At 39.6% G+C, this 17,212-nt stretch overlaps 1 protein-coding gene and 1 long non-coding RNA gene across 3 annotated transcripts in view; one reads left to right on the forward strand and one right to left on the reverse strand.

The window, feature by feature from the left end:
• LOC130912465 (uncharacterized) overlaps positions 1-3,168 on the reverse strand; it is a 17,146-nt gene extending 13,978 nt beyond the window's left edge. For both annotated transcript variants that reach the window (XR_009062607.1, XR_009062608.1), the window contains exon 1: positions 2,876-3,168. This is a non-coding gene — a long non-coding RNA (uncharacterized LOC130912465). The remainder of the gene's footprint in view (positions 1-2,875) is intronic.
• gpr157 (G protein-coupled receptor 157) lies at positions 2,692-14,936 on the forward strand. The gene is made up of 4 exons (XM_057830575.1): positions 2,692-3,147; positions 11,632-11,845; positions 11,976-12,170; positions 14,268-14,936. Exons 1-4 carry the CDS (start codon positions 2,771-2,773, stop codon positions 14,478-14,480), a joined length of 999 nt encoding a protein of 332 aa, XP_057686558.1. The 5' UTR covers positions 2,692-2,770; the 3' UTR covers positions 14,481-14,936.
• The last annotated feature ends 2,276 nt before the right edge of the window (positions 14,937-17,212 follow it).

Below are 17,212 nucleotides of genomic sequence, written 5' to 3' on the forward strand. Positions count from 1 at the left end.
AATTTTGCTTCTTGTTCAGGTTACGAGAGGCAAAAATACTATACAATACTGTAAAAGATATGTATGTACTTTCTGCTTTTAAATGTCGCGCCATAATTCATCATCTACTTTATTGCAGGTATTAACAGCTAGATTAGGTATATGGAATGATTCAAATGTGTTTGGCTGCTGTTTTATTCCTGTTTTATCCCAATTATAAAATTTAATGTGGCGTATTTCAAGTTTTCATAACAATATAGGTAGTCCCCGAGTTACGAACGAATTCCGTTCCTAGGCTGGTGACGTAACCCGAATATCCGTGTAACTTGAAATTAACCCTTTAAGTACCCCTAAATCTCAAAATAACTATCCAAAAAGTCCAGAAGTAATGTATATTGTTTATTGACGGAGGATACACAGCCCTCTGGTGGCAGTAGGGTCTGGCTGGACTGTTGCCTTGTATGACTGAGAAGCAGACTTGTCTGACATGGATAAAAGACAGCTGCACTCTGGTTTGGCCTACATAAGGTTGTAAGCTGTTTCAGCTAATACATGATTGTGTATGCATGTTATTAAGTTTAGAGCAACATTGTGTGGAGTTATGTGTAAGCGATTTGCTATGAAAATTGTAAATACCGTACTTTAGCATTCGTAGCATTTAAGCCTGTGGACGTTTGTTAGGCAAATTAGGCTAATTTAATCTACTAAATTTACAAATTGATCAGAGTAGATGGATGTTTGAACACCAACTTTTTTGTGTCATGTGTTTTATGGTTAAAATGTGTGTCGTTTTGAACATAAGTGTACATATGTGTGTTACAGCTTTACAAATTGTCAAAAGTGAAGGAAGTAAAAAGCTTCAAAAGACACAATTGTGGAGGAGGAAAGAACACATCATATTTATAAAGTAAAGTAAAAAATAAAATACTGTGAGGTACAATAAGGTACTGTTTACGCCAAAAAAAAATAAAATAAAATAAAAATGACTGGAGATAAAATGGCGGACAAGACTCCAGCATCGTGAAGTTGAAATCACGTAAGTCGAGTATGTCGTAACCCGGGGACTACCTGTATCCCAGAAATCTTCAAAGATATAGTTTAGCTTAGCTTAATGAGAATCATCAAATGCTGTGCACTCTCAACTTGTTTGATAGCGCTAATAAATGTAACATTCTAAACAAATACTGTGTTTTGGTTGTTGGGTTGTGATAAGTAGAGATGTCCCGATCGATCGGGATACAAAGTGTCGGAATCGGCAAAAAAATATCGGACGTGCCTTTTTTAAATATATATATATATTTTAATTAAATCGTTTTCTAATTGTATTTAACGTTACAGACATAATATGTTACACTCATCCAGAGTCTTTAGTCTAGGCTTAAGGTAGGGTTATCAACTTTATCCCGTTAACGGCGGTAATTAATTTTTTAAAAAATGTATCACGTTAAAATATTTAACGCAATTAACGCATGCGCTGCATGACCCACTCATGCATTGTCGCGTTTAATCTGTAATGGCGCTGTTTTACCTATATATAGAGCTAAAAGGCAGCGTAAAATGAGTAGAGTGAATTTTGGCAGCCTTTGGAGTCTTTTTTTTAATTGGCTAAAGCCTTACAATCCCTCTCCCTACGATTAGAAATATCGTGGGAAGCAATGTGGGGAAGAAAGGTAGTAATTGATCTTTTTCTTAACACTCTATGTTATTTCCTAACGCAGAGAAGATATATCAATTGGTACCACTACGCACAGTCATGGTTGCACTTCCCATCATGCATTTGGGCAGAACAGTTAAATGGCTCATCATTCACTCATTTACTGAAAGCTCAACAAATACACTATATGGCAATATTTAGTCACAAATACAAAGTCACATTTATCCTTTAAGAATTACAAGTCTTTCTATCCGTGGATCCCTCTCACAGAAAGAATGTTAATAATGTAAATACCATCTTGAGGATTTATTGTCATAATAAACAAATACAGTACTTATGTACTGTATGTTGAATGTATATATTCGTCCGAGTTTTATTCATTTTTTTCTTAATGCATTGCCAAAATGTATATGATCGGGAAAAATTATCGGGAATGATTGGAATTGAATCGGGAGCAAAAAAAAAAGCAATCGGATCGGGAAATATCGGGATCGGCAGATACTCAAACTAAAACGATCGGATCGGGAGCAAAAAAACATGATCGGATAAGTGATGAGTGATAAGTACACTTCATGTGCTGTAATTTGTAGGAGACTGGGGAATTTTTTTTTTTCCTCGTGTTTTTTTTGGGGGGGGGGGGGGGGGGCAAAGCGTCTTGTCGCCCAGGGCACCAGGTAGGCTAGGAACGCCACTGAAATCTGAGTCTCATAACCATCTTTCAACTAAAAATGGACTATTTCAAGTTTTCATGACGATATCATATAATCATTAAAGACATGCTAACCTTTCACGAGAATCACCCAACAAGCAAAAACGATGACTTCAATTTTTTTGTCCAAATGCCTTATGATGTTGAATGAATGAACGGTCACTCGCATTTTAGGCTTTTTTGTTTTGTTTTGTTTGCTGCTCGTTTGTTTTCGACACATTAAATAAGAAATTACTTTTGGGATTATTAGTTGCTTGTTGCCACGTAACAATTTTAAATCCAAGGTTCGAGGCTTAAAGCCCAAAATAGCCTCGAGTGTGACATAAAGGAAGAGGAAGAGGAGGGAGAAGAGGAAGGTGTTTTCAACGCAAAGTGCCTAATCTCGCTATCTCTCAAAGTGATTGTTTGTTTGCCGTGAGGAAGTTTAGATGGCAGCACACAACCAAACAGTTGTGCACTTGTCCGAGCAGGTGGTGGTGTTGTTTTCCTGCTTCCTGTCGCTGTTGGGCTCTTCGCTCATTATTTTCACTTACGTGAGTTTGGCCGATTTGCGGACAACTCCGCGAAAATTGCTGCTATTCCTCTCGGTGGCCGACTGGCTCTCCGCGGTCTCCTACGCCTTTGGAGTGTGGCGAGTATTTGACTCGGACTCCTTGGACTGCATAGTTCAAGGAGCGATATCCACTTTCGCCAACACCAGCTCCTTTTTCTGGACCGTGGCCATCGCCGTCTACTTGTATGTTTTCATCGTCCGGTCGAGTCAGAGATCGGCTGACAGCCTGATGCTGTTCTTTCATCTGGTCAGGTAGGTATACCTGTCAACCCAAGGCCGTCCTCAATCCTATAAATAGTGACGTATGCCCTTACAAAATGGTGACTAATTTTACAACGTTGTATATAGCGTGCAATATGGAACAAAAATAAAACTCAAATTTTAAAATAATATGAATTTCTTGGTAATATTGTAACATATAACCTGGTGCAATCAAAGAACAATATCTTCAGCTACATCATGATTACTGAAGTTTAACAGTGACTTTTGTTATAATTGTATGTAGCACTTTTGGCAATTTCTATCATGTCTTTTTATGGCTGCACTTAAAGAGCATATGACACGAGAAAAAAAGTCTTAAATGGCATTATTATGTGAATTAGAATCATATTTTGAGACGATTCGACTATATACAACAATTTAGCAAAGCACAGATGACGAGAAATTAGTTTTTTAATCTGCCGGTTAGCCACGCCTACCATTATAGACCCTACCCACGTGACGTCACAACTCCGCCCTCCTGACTGGTGCCGCCCAATTGTCCGTCAACACATCGTGTTTACCTGTTACGGCTACGTACATTCCTCCTATTTACGGCGTGTTTTTCTGCTCGTTAACATTAATAATCAAAATGGTGAAGGCGTGTGTGGCGGTCGGTTGCAATAACAGAGAAGATAGACTGAGAGACTTGAAGTTCTACCGGATTCCGAGAGACCCGGAGAGGAGAGAGCGAGATGGGCTGCTGCAATTCGACGAGAAAACTGGGCTCCAAACGATTACCACAGATTATGTAGTAGTCATTTTATATCTGGTAAGATGCATTTAATATATATTTGGAGGGTTTTGGGCTGACAACCACAATTAAGATCATTGCTAGGCTAATCGCTGACAACATACACGTATGTATGTAGTGAGAGTGCTATCGCTAAACCATATAAACATTAAAAGCCCTAGCTCCATTGGCAAATGACATGAAATACATTAGACTTGACAGTGGATGTTGGCAAGAACAAAAGATTTTGAATTGAAAATTTCGTAACTCACCTTTCCAAGTACAAGATAGATTCCTGCCGAATTTTCGTGGACGAGGACCTGTTTCACCCAACCAGCAACGAAGTATTTATAAGCCTCCAAGCTCTTAAAGTTTTCAAAACTTTCTGAGAATAGGCTGATTTTGTGTGGACAAGATAGTTGTACATATCAGGGTAGCTAGCAGATGTCAGGCAAATACGGCGGAGACAGCGGGTCAAAAAACATCGATTTAGGCATCAAATATTGAACTGGCGAATGGATAAACTGAAGCTTTTCCACATAACGCCTTTTATGCAACGCATCAAGTGAGTTTACGGCATCCGAAAGCACCGGGTCTTCCATGAAATGCATTATAAATTGCTCGATCAATTGAGACCATTGATAATACAGACACAAAATGACGGACAAGGGGGCGGAACAATACAGCGATCACGTGATTTTGTGACGTCGGTGGGTAGGGTCTATAGGGCTTTAGCGTCCCCAACAGGTGGATGACGTCAGCGGTAGACTGGGCTCATCGGTTTTACTATTCAGCCCATTGAGGGGGAATTATTCAGAACGAGGAAAACGCGACGAAGAGAGCCGCAAAATGTCATTGTTTCAGTCTCTCTACTCCAATATTTTTACAGGATATTCTTTTTATCCAAGTATTTTCCCCCAATAGCTATATAAATGGCTTGAGAAGGACCAGGCAGCCCGTCGAGGGGGAACTATTCACAACGAGGAAAACGAGACAAAGAGAGCGGCAAAATGTCATTGTTTCTGTCTCTTTACTTCAATATTTTTACAGGATATTCTTTTTATCCAAGTATTTTCCCCAATTGCTAAATAAATGGCATGGTCATGACAAATAACAGTCTTGTGCTGAATGGAATATTAAATAATAAAAATGCATTTATTCAGGACGACATGGCAAAATTACTCCATAATGGTCAAAACTGTCGACTTCACCTTTACTGTCGCACCTCCCGAACGATATTTTATGACACCTAAATCGGACATATGTCATTTCCCTTCCCCGGCTTCGGAGAATGTAAACAAACCAGAAGGCGTGACAGCTAGCCGACATGCTAACCCGAACCGAGTGATGTTTCAAAGTCTTCGAAGCAGAAAATCACACATAACTATCCTGGATTATTTGACATGACGACCCGGTTGTCGATTGTCTTTGCGGATCGGCAAACCGCCCGGCGGAGCGCAATTTACAGTTCGTTCCCCGGAGGAGGGTGGCTGGAGTTGTGCAGCAAACGTGCTGCTGCTAATGAGCATTAGGAGAGCTTTTTACATGCCTGTCAATGATCAAACGTAAGTAGTCCTTCATTTAAAGAAAGTTTGTAGTGTTTACTTTGTAATCGCTGTATTCGTATTTGACATAATACAAAACAAGATGTTTACTCACTTCCTCGTAAGTCCAATGGTCCCACAGTAAATATCCACGGTGAATGGGAACCTTTTGAAACTCCAAAAAGGCGCATACGCCTCTCTCTCATACAGAATGATTTTTCTGCAGCCGTTTGGCTGGCGTGATGTGAAAAATAAACGTATTAATCCGCAAAATCAGCTGAATCCTTCGTCCTCATACACAACAGTACACTGTAGCGTGAAGAGGACATCTTCTACCGTACACCTCACAGCGCCCTCCTCCTCAATGCAAGACCGAAGCCGGAAGTCACTCATTTTCATGGCGCGGGATTCAAAAAACTAAATAAAAATTGCGATCGCTTCCACACACATCCAGCGGCCCATATCAATCAGGGGCATAAAATACCGCGTGTATTATGAAATAAACATGCTTTTTCGTGTCACAGGCACTTTAAACTCGCAATTCAGTTTGACTTGAAGGTAGTTCGTTAGTGTGTCCAATTATAAATTAAAAAGGTCAGTTGATAAAGTGAAGTTACTGATGCAATCTTTGAGTCAGGGAACATTTCTTTTGCTAATTCTGTGCAGTGATCAGCAATAGTTGCAGGCAAATTGTGTTCGGCAACAAATTTGCAGAATAAAATCTCCGCTTTCGTCACTTTTCATTCAGCAGACTTCATCTTTATGACCAGTGTTGTTAATCTTACTTTTAAAAAGTAATTAATTACAATTGCAAATTACTTCTCCCAAAAAGTAATTGAGTTAGTAACTCAGTTACCTGAATGTAAGAGTAACTAGTTACTTGTCAAAGTAACTGGTGTAACCTTTTATGTTTTTTTGTTTTGTTTTGTTTTTTTTCATTAAAAAAACAACATCAACAAAAAACATAGTAACCTTTGCTATGTTTGGAAGTCATTTAATGTTGTGAATCAACTGTTGTTAAAATTGCTCCCGTTTTTGCTTTAGTTCCCTTCTGTCTACTTTCGACATGTGAAAATTTAAAAACTGTTTCATCATTTAAAGATGGATTCAAGTCAAGATTTTGCTGATTTAGGAGTATTTTAGATAAAAAGTTAGTTAGGTTCACTAGGAAGGTTCTCTATAACGGAGCCTTTCTGAGAAGTCTACTGCTTTAAAATGGCGGCTGTTTACTAACGCCGCCGAGTCCGTCATTTCACATGTAGTACTATAAGCATGTGATATCTAGGCGTAGATTGTAGGCTGTCAGCTACAGTCAGGAAATATTGGAGTCACCTAGCCTAGTATCGCGTTTGCTACAGCGTCACAACAAACACTCTTCTCTCTCTGTGTCTCTGACTTTTCTCGCGTCATTCAACCAACGTAGTAACGCATAGTAACGCACATTGTCTCGTTGCCGAAACGGTGACAAAATCCGAACAGAGAAAAAAAAACTTTCGGCGTACACATTTAAAAATCAGTGCTCACTTGTACAAATTATGCCGAAACCGTACAACTTGACAGGTACGGGTAGGTACTGTCAGAGTTGGCATGTATTTCAGATGCCCCGAGTTATGTTGGGAACAGTGGCGGAACAAATGTGAACAGGGCCTGGAGGGCGATGAGCATCAACGGGACCCAGAGGCGGACTCGGGTGAGGGGTTGGGGGGAAGAGTGGCCCAGGAGTCATTGAAAGCCTGTTGTTCTAATACATCAAGCATGTTTTTGTTGTTGTTTTTTAAAAATTGAACCATATACACACAAAACAAAGCACTCAAGTATCAACATCAAATGCAATAATAGTCTGAGCATAATCCAGCAAACAATAGCAACGACAACAACAACCACAACAACAAAAAACAACAAACACAAAAGAAAACAAAAAAGCAACAAATTTTCTTTTGAGAGAGAACTTTGTAAAACAACTTAAATTGTTTGAATAAAGAAAACTGATGAAGGGCCTTCCCATCAATCATATTCAAGGCTTTGCAAAAGATAGAAAAATCATTTCTCCGGTGAGCAATACATGGTTTGGTTTTCAAAAATATACACTTATGAATAAAAAACTCCTTCATAAGCAATATCACATTACATAAAATTTTAAATTCTTATCTTTTTGATAAACACCAAACAAAATGGTTTCTTCTGTCAGGGACCAATCAATGTTTTTAGATTGCAGCGAAGTCTTTGATTGACTCCAGAAGGAAGTAACAACATTGCAGTGAAATAATATACTATATGACAGGGTTTCCCCTACTCATAAGAGATTGTGGTGCCCCGCCACAACAAATTATACGCCACCACGCCTTGCAAATAAAATGTTTTTTTTAAATTAAAAAAAAAACTTTTTTAAGACCGTTTCAAACTAGGGCAGCCGAATGTGAAGGGTTCAGCTGCAAACTACAACCCCTAGCAAAAAGTATGGAATCACCAGTCTCGGACTAGCAGTCACTCAGATTTTATCATGTAGAACAAACTTGGATAAAAAGCTTGAAAAAAATAATAAATTAGTTCAAAAGTGCAACTCTTTAGCATTCAGAAACACTAAAAGAAAAAAAAACATTGTAGTGGTCAATAAGTGTTACTTTTATAGAGCAAGTGCAGGGAAATTAATATAGAATCACTCCATTCTGTGGAAAAATATATGGAATCATGAGATAAAAACCAAAACACATCTCTAGTATTTAGTTGCACCACCCCTGGCTTTTATGACAGCTTGCAGTCTCTCTGAGGCATGGACTTGGTGGCATCGTACAACAGAGTAGTTACGTGGTGCGTCATTCTCTATAGGATCCACTGCAGGTAAAATAAGCATTTAATCATGAAGGCTAATTATGTATTTGTAGCCAACTTAGTCATTTTGATAATAGGCTAATATAGCTAATATTGATATATATATATATATATATATACAGCCAGTGTTGCTTTCATTATAAGGCTTATACAAGGCTTTTAATTTTTTGCGGCTCCAGACATACTTTATACGTTGTTTTTTTTTTTTTTTGGTCAAATATGGCTCTTTCAACATTTTGGTTTGCCGACCCCTGGCCTACGAGATGTAACTATTGCTACGAGAAAAAAAGTCGTTTTATCATGTAGGGTAATGTAGCTGTAATCAGCTGCGCATTGTACATACATGTACCGTAGCTGAGACCTTCGACATTAGCCTGGCTAATGAAATATTTCAAATATATCATTGTTATGGTTCTTCCTGGGGGAAAAAACGTGGGGGAAAAAAATTGCAGTGGCACGACATGGTGAGGCCGTCCAGCCCACCACCACAGCTTAAAAAAAATCCAAGGGGAAACCCTGTATAATTAAAATTTTCTACGTCCACATCACAAAAAGTACAATTATTCGCTTCAAAATCAAATTTCAATCTTAAAAATTCCTTTGTTGAGTAAATTTTGTTCAAAATTTTGAATTGAGCCTCTTTAGCTTTAGGAGGCACAGGAAATGACAGATAATTCTTTCGTATATTCTTAATCTTATCCATCTCAACTTGTTTCAAAATATATATTCTCTTAATTGGATCCGGATAATATTCATTTATCAACAATTTCCTGATAACTTTGTGATTGTAATCCCAAAAATCCTGCCCTCAATGTATAATTTCCTCAAATTTTGGGAGACTCGAGAGTTTTAAATATCCTCCTTCACCATTGCTTTTAATGCCATTGGGGTTGCATTTGTTAACTTTGTAAAATCTTATTGTATTATTGCTTTACAAATTTTATTGACAACATTTTACTGGCAAAGTCTTAATTTTAAATTCATGTATATATGTGTGTGTGCGTATATATACTGTATATATAATAGGGCTGTCAAAATGATCGCGTTAACGGGCGGTAATTAATTTTTTAAATTAATCACGTTAAAATATTTGACGCAATTAACGCACATGCCCTGCTCAAACAGATTAAAATGACAGTAAAGTGTAATGTCCGCTTGTTACTTGGTTTTTGGTGTTTGGCGCCCTCTGCTGGCGCTTGGGTCCAACTGATTTTATGGGTTAGTACCATGAGTGAGCATGGTGTTGTAATTATTGACGTCAACAATGGCGAGCTACTAGCTTATTTTTGATTGAAAATTTTACAAATTTTAATAAAATGAAAACATTAAGAGGGGTTTTAATACACAATTTCTATAACTTGGACTAACATTTATCTATTAATAACTACAAGTCTTTCTATACATGGATCACTTTAAGAGAATGATAATAATGTTAATGGCATCTTGTTGATTTATTGTTATAATAAACAAATACAGTACCTATGTACTGTATATATCCGTCTTGTGTCTTATCTTTCCATTCCAACAATGATTTACAGAAAAATATGGCATATTTTAGAGATGGTTTGAATTGCGATTGATTGCGATTAATTAATTTTGAAGCTGTAATTAACTCGATTAAAAATTGTAATCGTTTGACAGCTTTAATATATACATACATACAGTGTATCACAGAAGTGAGTACACCCCTCGCATTTCTGCAGATATTTAAGTATATCTTTTCATGGGACAAAACTGAATAAATGACAAATTGACACAATGAAAAGTAGTCTGTGTGCATCTTATATAATAATTTCTTTTCCTGTCAAAATATAGCCATTCATATCTAAACCCTGGCAACAAAAGTGAGTACACCCCATAGTGAAAGTTGTCAATATAAACATACAACATGTCAACTGTCAAAATTTTGTGTGGCCACTGGCCACCACTATTATCCTGAACTGCCTTAACTCTTTTGGACATGGAGTTGACCAGAGCTTTATAGGTTGCCACTGGAATGCTCTTCCACTCCTCCATGACGACATTGCGGAGCTGCTGGATATTTGAGACTTTGCGCACCTCCACCTTCCACTTGAGGATAACCCAAAGATGTTCTATTGGGTTCAAGTCTGGAGACATGCTTGGCCAGTCCATCACCTTTACCCTCAGCCTCTTCAGTAAAGCAGTGGTCATCTCGGAGGTGTGTTTGGGGTCATTGTCATGCTGGAACGCTGCCCTGCGACCCAGTTTCTGGAGGGAGGGGATCATGCTCTGCTGTAGTATTTCACAATACATGTTGGAGTTCATGTTTCCCTCAATGGAATGTAACTCTCCAACACCTGCGGCACTCATACAGCCCCAGACTATGACATTCCCACCACCATGCTTGACTGTAGGCATGACACGCTTATCTTTGTACTCCTCACCTGGTCGCCACCACACATGCTTGAGACCATTGGAACCAAACAAATTAATCTTCGTCTCATCGGACCGTAGGACATGGTTCCAGTAATCCATGTGCTTTGTTGACATGTCTTCAGCAAACTGTTTGCGGACTTTCTTGTATACAGTCTTCAGAACAGGCTTCCTCCTGGGGTGACAGCCATGCACACCAGTTTGATGTAGAGTGCTGCGTATGGTCTGAGCACTAACAGGCTGACCACCCACCTCTTCCATCTCTGCAGCAATGCCTGTAACGAGTCACATGACATTTTGGAGGGAAAATGACAAGCAGTGCTCAATTTGGACATTTAGGGATGTACTTTAAAATAAATGAACTCTATTATATAAGCTTCACACAGACTACTTTTCATTGTGCCAAAGTATCATTTTGTCAGTGTTGTCCCTGAAAAGATTTACTTAAATATCTGCAGAAATGTGAGGGGTGTACTCACTTTTGTGATACACTGTACATAAACACCCGGTCTTTGTGGTGGCACGGGCTTGGTTCCGTATCTGCCTTCATGAACATGTCCTCCTCCCATGTCGTGATGATGGCAGATGGATGCAGCATTTCCAAATTGTGTTTTTGGAGGGATTTTGATGAGTAATGTTACTCCAGCTCTAATGTTGTTTTAATGGAGAAAATCATGAGAAGAAATACGGAAGTACCTCGGAAACCTGTCTATATACAAATTTATTGCTTCAAATAAGTCTGTCAAGCTTATTTTCAGCTTCATGAAAGGCTAGCTATTTTTCTTATTTCAGGGAATATAAGTGAATAAAATCTTCTTGAAACACAGGCAGATAATTTCACTTATTTCTAATGTATTTACACTGAAAACAAGGGAATTTTTTTAAAGTGTTTTTTTTTTTTTTTTAAATTTAAATTTGTTTTTTTTTTTTAATTACGTCAATCTCTAATTCTTCTCTTAACGCTTCCCTTTCGTCTAGCTGGGGAGTTCCTCTGACTATCACGGTAGCAGCTGTGTGCCTCAACAAGATTGGCTACACAGCGTCTGAGGTGTCAGTGGGTTGGTGCTGGATTAGAATCCACACCTCTGACCGTGTCCTGTGGATGCTGCTAACTGGAAAGATCTGGGAATTCTTGGCCTACCTCACGCTCCCTGTACTTTACATCCTCATCAAGAGGCACATCCACACAGCGGTGAGGACCTAACGAGAAGTTTATCGGTGCTACAAAAGTACTTTCAAAAATGAACGTCACAGATGACTTTAATGGATAGTGAGTATCCGAAAGTCATTTATTTACTATCTTGTGTCCGTTCGTACCACAGCATGCAGCGCTTTCCGAGTACCGTCCACTCGTCTCCAATAGGACTGCGTCGTACTCCTTCTCGTCCATGGCGGATATGAAGCTGACTCTCATTCCCATTATCTTTATTGTGTTGCGCATTTGGAGCACCATCCGCTTCATTCTGTTGCTGGTTGGATCCCCGGCAAGACTGAACCCTGTGCTGGTGACGCTACATGTAAGTGGAGATAACTTTTGTACAATTCAAGAATTCTTGCAGTGTTGTTTTTGGCAGCCCTTTTAATTTGTTATCTTCGTCTTTTGGACGAAAATACTGATTAGTCTTAGTCATATTTGAGTCATTTTAATATGTTTTCGTCTGTAACATTCAAGTTTTTGTCCAAAAATAAAGGTTTCCAACAATTTCGAATGAACGTAGACAGACGAGCAAATATTGTAGCATCTACAAGGACAACGCCAACTTGGTGATAATAATACAGTACACTCTCGGCAGGAAAAGCAGTACATTTTCAAATAAACCCACCTGGAAGCCATGAACCTTAAGTAAAAAAAAATGTTCGAGCGTTTAACACTGGAAGTCTGGTATGCTTTTTGCTTTTCTGACAGTCTAGCCAGAAGTTGCAAGCAATCTGTACTTCCCAGTTCCCAGCTCATTTATCAAACAAAATAGCTGAAGTAACTGGCTCTCCTTCAGACTTACTAACCAGAAAAGCCAAGTGGCTCTGCTTTAGACTGGCCAGTGTTTTTAAGAGGACGCTCACCATTCTGAAGCTAATGCAAATGTGAATGCCACGCTAACGCTAGGAGGTGTGAGGGTTTTTGGATTTCCAAAAGATCCTTGTTCACCGCGATGGCCAAAACAAGTCGGAACACCGAGGAACCATTAGACGGACAAGGAAGTGAATAAGCTTCGTGTTTTATATTATGTCAAATACTGGGATCATGTCAAACGTTTTAATAAGTAGGTGGCTTGCATTTTGTGTGCATTTTGCATACTACTCCTGTTTTGTTCACATTTTCGGTAATTCGTTCAGGCCCCATTTCTCCCGCTGTCGTTTCACCTCTTCCAGAGAAAGTCCTGTGCTCTCATTGACGCAGAAAAAACAGTAAACTTCCTCCACACTCTTCTGTCCCCGGTGACGAGCACTGCCTGCCCACCGCCGTGGGCTGGCTGATCGGAAAAGTTAATAAACCCCGCTGCCATGTGTGACATAAGTTAGGGTAGTTATGTGTGATTTGTCATTTTCGGCGTTTCCCGTTATCTCCCCAGCGATGAGCACTGCCTGCCTGCCGCCGTGGGCTGGCCGATCGGTGAAGTCAATCAACCTCGTCGCCATGTGTGACATAAGTTAGGGTAGTTTTGTGTGATTTGTTATTTTCTGCGTTTCCCATTCTCTGCCCGGCGACGAGCACAGCCTGCCCGCCGCAGAAAAAAATTGGAAACGGCGCTTGGTTTGGGTTAGCTTGTCGGCTTGCTGTCACGCATCCTGTTTTGTTTACGCTCTTTCCTCCGTTTCCGAAGCCGGGGAAATGACAAAAGCCTGACTAACTCCGGTGGCATAAAATACCGTTCTTATGCAGTAATTTTGCCCTGTCGTAATGAATAAATTCCTTTTTATTATTTCATATTCCATCCATCCATCCATTATCTTCCGCTTATTCCGGGGTCGGGTCGCGAGGGCAGCAGCTTTAGCAGGGAAGCCCAGACTTCCCTCTCCCCAGCCACTTCAGCCAGCTCCTCCGGCGGGATTCCAAGGCGTTCCCAGGCCAGCCGAGCGACATAGTCTCTCCAGCGTGTCCTGGGTCGACACGCTGGAGAGACTGTCAAATTCCATTTAGCACAAAACTGTTATTTGTCATGCCCATACCATTTATTTAGCAATTGGGGAAAATACTTGGATCAAAAGAATATCCTGAGATTGAAACGATGACATTTTGCTGCTCTCTGTCGCAATTTTCCTCGTTCCTAATCGTCCCCCTCAACGGGCTGAATTCTAAATCAGAATTCTGAAATCGTGACCCTGCTGACGTCATCCTCCAGCTAGGAACGCTAGAGCGCTATAATGACAGGCGGGGCTAAACGACAGATTAAAAGATTCATTTCTTGTCATCTGCGTTTTGCCAAATTGTTGTATATAGTCGAATCGTCTCAAAATATATGATTTAATTCACATAATAATGCTATTTAAGATTTTTTTTTAATGCCGTTACAGCCACTTTAAAATTCTTACATTTAACTTGAGGAAACCTGTAGGAACCTTGTAAAACTGTCTTAATTTTTTTTTAATTTCTGTCTTCTGTGCTTTACCAACAGGGTATTGGCAACACGTCGCAGGGAGCAGCCAACTGCATCATGTTTGTGTTGTTCACTGCGCCCGTCCGCACACGCCTCTTCGCTTTGCTCTGCTGCTGCCGTGCAGACTCATTGGAGCCTCAGCAAGCGCGGGATGGTAAGCCCGGGCCAACGCGAGGGTTAAATGACCAGAGAGAGGACGACGTCACCAGCGTCACACACACTGATAGGTGATGATTGACTCACTGGAAGGTGTCGTGTGAACATCCACACGTCAGGAACTTTTTTTTCTTGTGTGATTAAAGAAATCACACCTTTGAGTTGATTTCAACAAATGGAATTAATTGATCTACACCGTGGACTACATCGAAGGAAGAATCTTATTCAGTTTCGTCAAGTATTTGTGGAGCAAAATATGTGCCTTCGTTGTCACTGTTACCGAATGTAATGAGTATGGTACTGTATATCTTGGAGGTTAAAAAAGCTGCAACAATGAACTCATTGTTGTCATGCCACTGTTTTGCCAAACGTTAGGCATTATGAATAACTTGTTAGTAAGTGTTTTACTCTTTCAGGGACCGTCAAAATAGATTGGACGTTTATTGCCGTCAATGTCAGCCAAAGAGTTGAGCTATGTGACGTCACAAAAAAATAAAACTCCCATAGCAAAATGATTTTTTTTTTTTTTTTTTGTCATTGTTACTGATTCAGCAGTGAGGATCATTCTGTTCAAGGTAGGTCTGGAGGGCTCAAATCTTATGTAATTGAAATTTGCTATGTTCATGATAAATGGCAATATTTTGTTTAGTACTCTCTTTGACGGGATCAATCCCGTTTATCAGCTCTCCTTCCTCCGAATCCATGTCCCCTCTTTCTGGAGGCTCCTCATCAGACTCAGAATAATTTACTACTTGTACTCACCTCTACGGACTGGATGGTCTTCTCCTGGTGTTCTACACCTTCTTCTACCCTTGCCTTATCATTGCGATGCTGTATTTCCAGTATAATTGTGACCAAAATTATTTATTCCAGCAGAGAGAGGATATAAAACTTCGCAGACGCCAACTTCAACTGGATTTTTTCAATCGCCTCAGAAAAAACCCGGGAATTTAGTTATGACAGGACAGTGCTGCCATCCGGTGTTGAATGAAAGAGCTACTATTAGTCTCTATACTGGGCAAAAATGACGTCTTTATGACGAGTACAGCAGATGTTATGTTGCCTGGTACACCAGACTCACCGCTGTTCCAGCTATTGAGTCTGGCCACCATTCAGCGGATACAATTTCCAGGGCGGAGCAAGCCACAGCAAACAGACAGCGGAGTGGACCAATCAGCGACGGGCAGACGTGACGTTAGTAAAGCGACGAGGGCAGGACGGAGGACTTGCGCACGGAAGGAAACATACGAGGAGAGCGGAGTTTATTCAACATGGCTAGCGCGAGACAGACTTGTCACTGACTCGTCTCGATGTGTTTTTGGTAATTTAAAACTGATTTTACCGTTCATTGGAACATATTCTCAGCTCTCCTGTTCACCATCTGTGTTGTTGTGGAGACGACTTCCGACGCGCAAGAGTGACGTTGCTCGTTAAGAATACGTCACGCAAATAAACGAATCTGATTTGTCGATTGATTTTGTACCTGCTCGAGAGGCCGTTAATGGGCTGGGTCCCAGACTTTTATCTCAGTGTTTGAAAAAAACAGGGAGAACAGTCTGGCCGTGCCAGGCAAGATGTTATGGCACACAGAAATCAAGAGGACGCTGTCATTCCCGACTGTACAATGCGGAGTGTGTAGTGTTAAATATTCCGTAAAGTAACAGTATTAAAAATAATTCAAATTGACAAATTGATATCAGGTCACTTCCTGTTGATTCAGCTGCAAATAAGTATTTGAACACCTGAGAAAACGAATGTTATTATTTGGCACAATAGCCTTTGTTTGCAACGACAGAGATCAAACGTTTCCTGTAGTTTTTCACCAGGTTTGCACACACTGCAGGAGGGATCTTGACCCACCAGCATACCTGTCAACCCGAGGCCGTTGGCAATCTTACAAATACTGACGTATGCCCTTACAAATTGGTGACTAATCTTACAACGTCGTATATAGCTTGCAATATGAAACAAAAATAAAACTCCATTTTTAAAATAATATGAATTTATTGGTAATATTGTATCATATACCGTAATGTGGTGCAATCAAAGAACAATCAAGATCTTCAGCTACATCATGATTACTAAAATTTAACAGGGACTTTTGTTATAATTGTATGTAGCACTTTTGGCAATTTCTATCATGTCTTGATGGCTGCACTTCATGGCACTTCAGCTCGCAATTCAGTTTGACTTGAAGGTAGTTAATTAGTGTGTCCAATTATAAATTAAAAAGGTCAATTGATAAAATTAACTGCAATCTTTGAGTCAGGGAACATTTCTTTTGCTAATTCTGAGAAGTCATCAGCGATAGTTGCGGGCAAATTGTGTCCGGCAACAAATTGGCAGAATAAAATCTACGCTTTCGTCACTTTTCATTCTGCAGACTTCATCTTTATGACCAGTGTTGTTGATCTTACTTTAAAAAAGTAATTAATTAGTTACAAATTACTTCTCCCAACAAGTAATTGAGTTGGTAACTCAGTTACCTGAATGTAAGAGTAATTAGTTACTTGGCAAAGTAACTGGTGTTACCTTTCATGTTTTTTTTTTCTTTCATTTTTTCAAAAAAAAAAAAACATAGTAACCATTGCTATGTTTGGAAGTCATTTAATGTTCTGAATCAACTGTTGTTAAAATTGCTCCCGTTTTTGCATTAGTTCCCTTCTGTCTACTTTCGGCATGTAAAACTTTTAAAACTGTTTCATCATTTAAAGATAGATTCAAGTCAAGATTTTGCCGATTTAGGAGTATTTTTGAGCAAAAGTTACTTGGGTTCGCTAGGAAGGTTCACTACAACAGAGCCTTTC

This window comes from Corythoichthys intestinalis, chromosome 2, assembly GCF_030265065.1.
Source record: "Corythoichthys intestinalis isolate RoL2023-P3 chromosome 2, ASM3026506v1, whole genome shotgun sequence".
NCBI lineage: Eukaryota > Metazoa > Chordata > Actinopteri > Syngnathiformes > Syngnathidae > Corythoichthys > Corythoichthys intestinalis.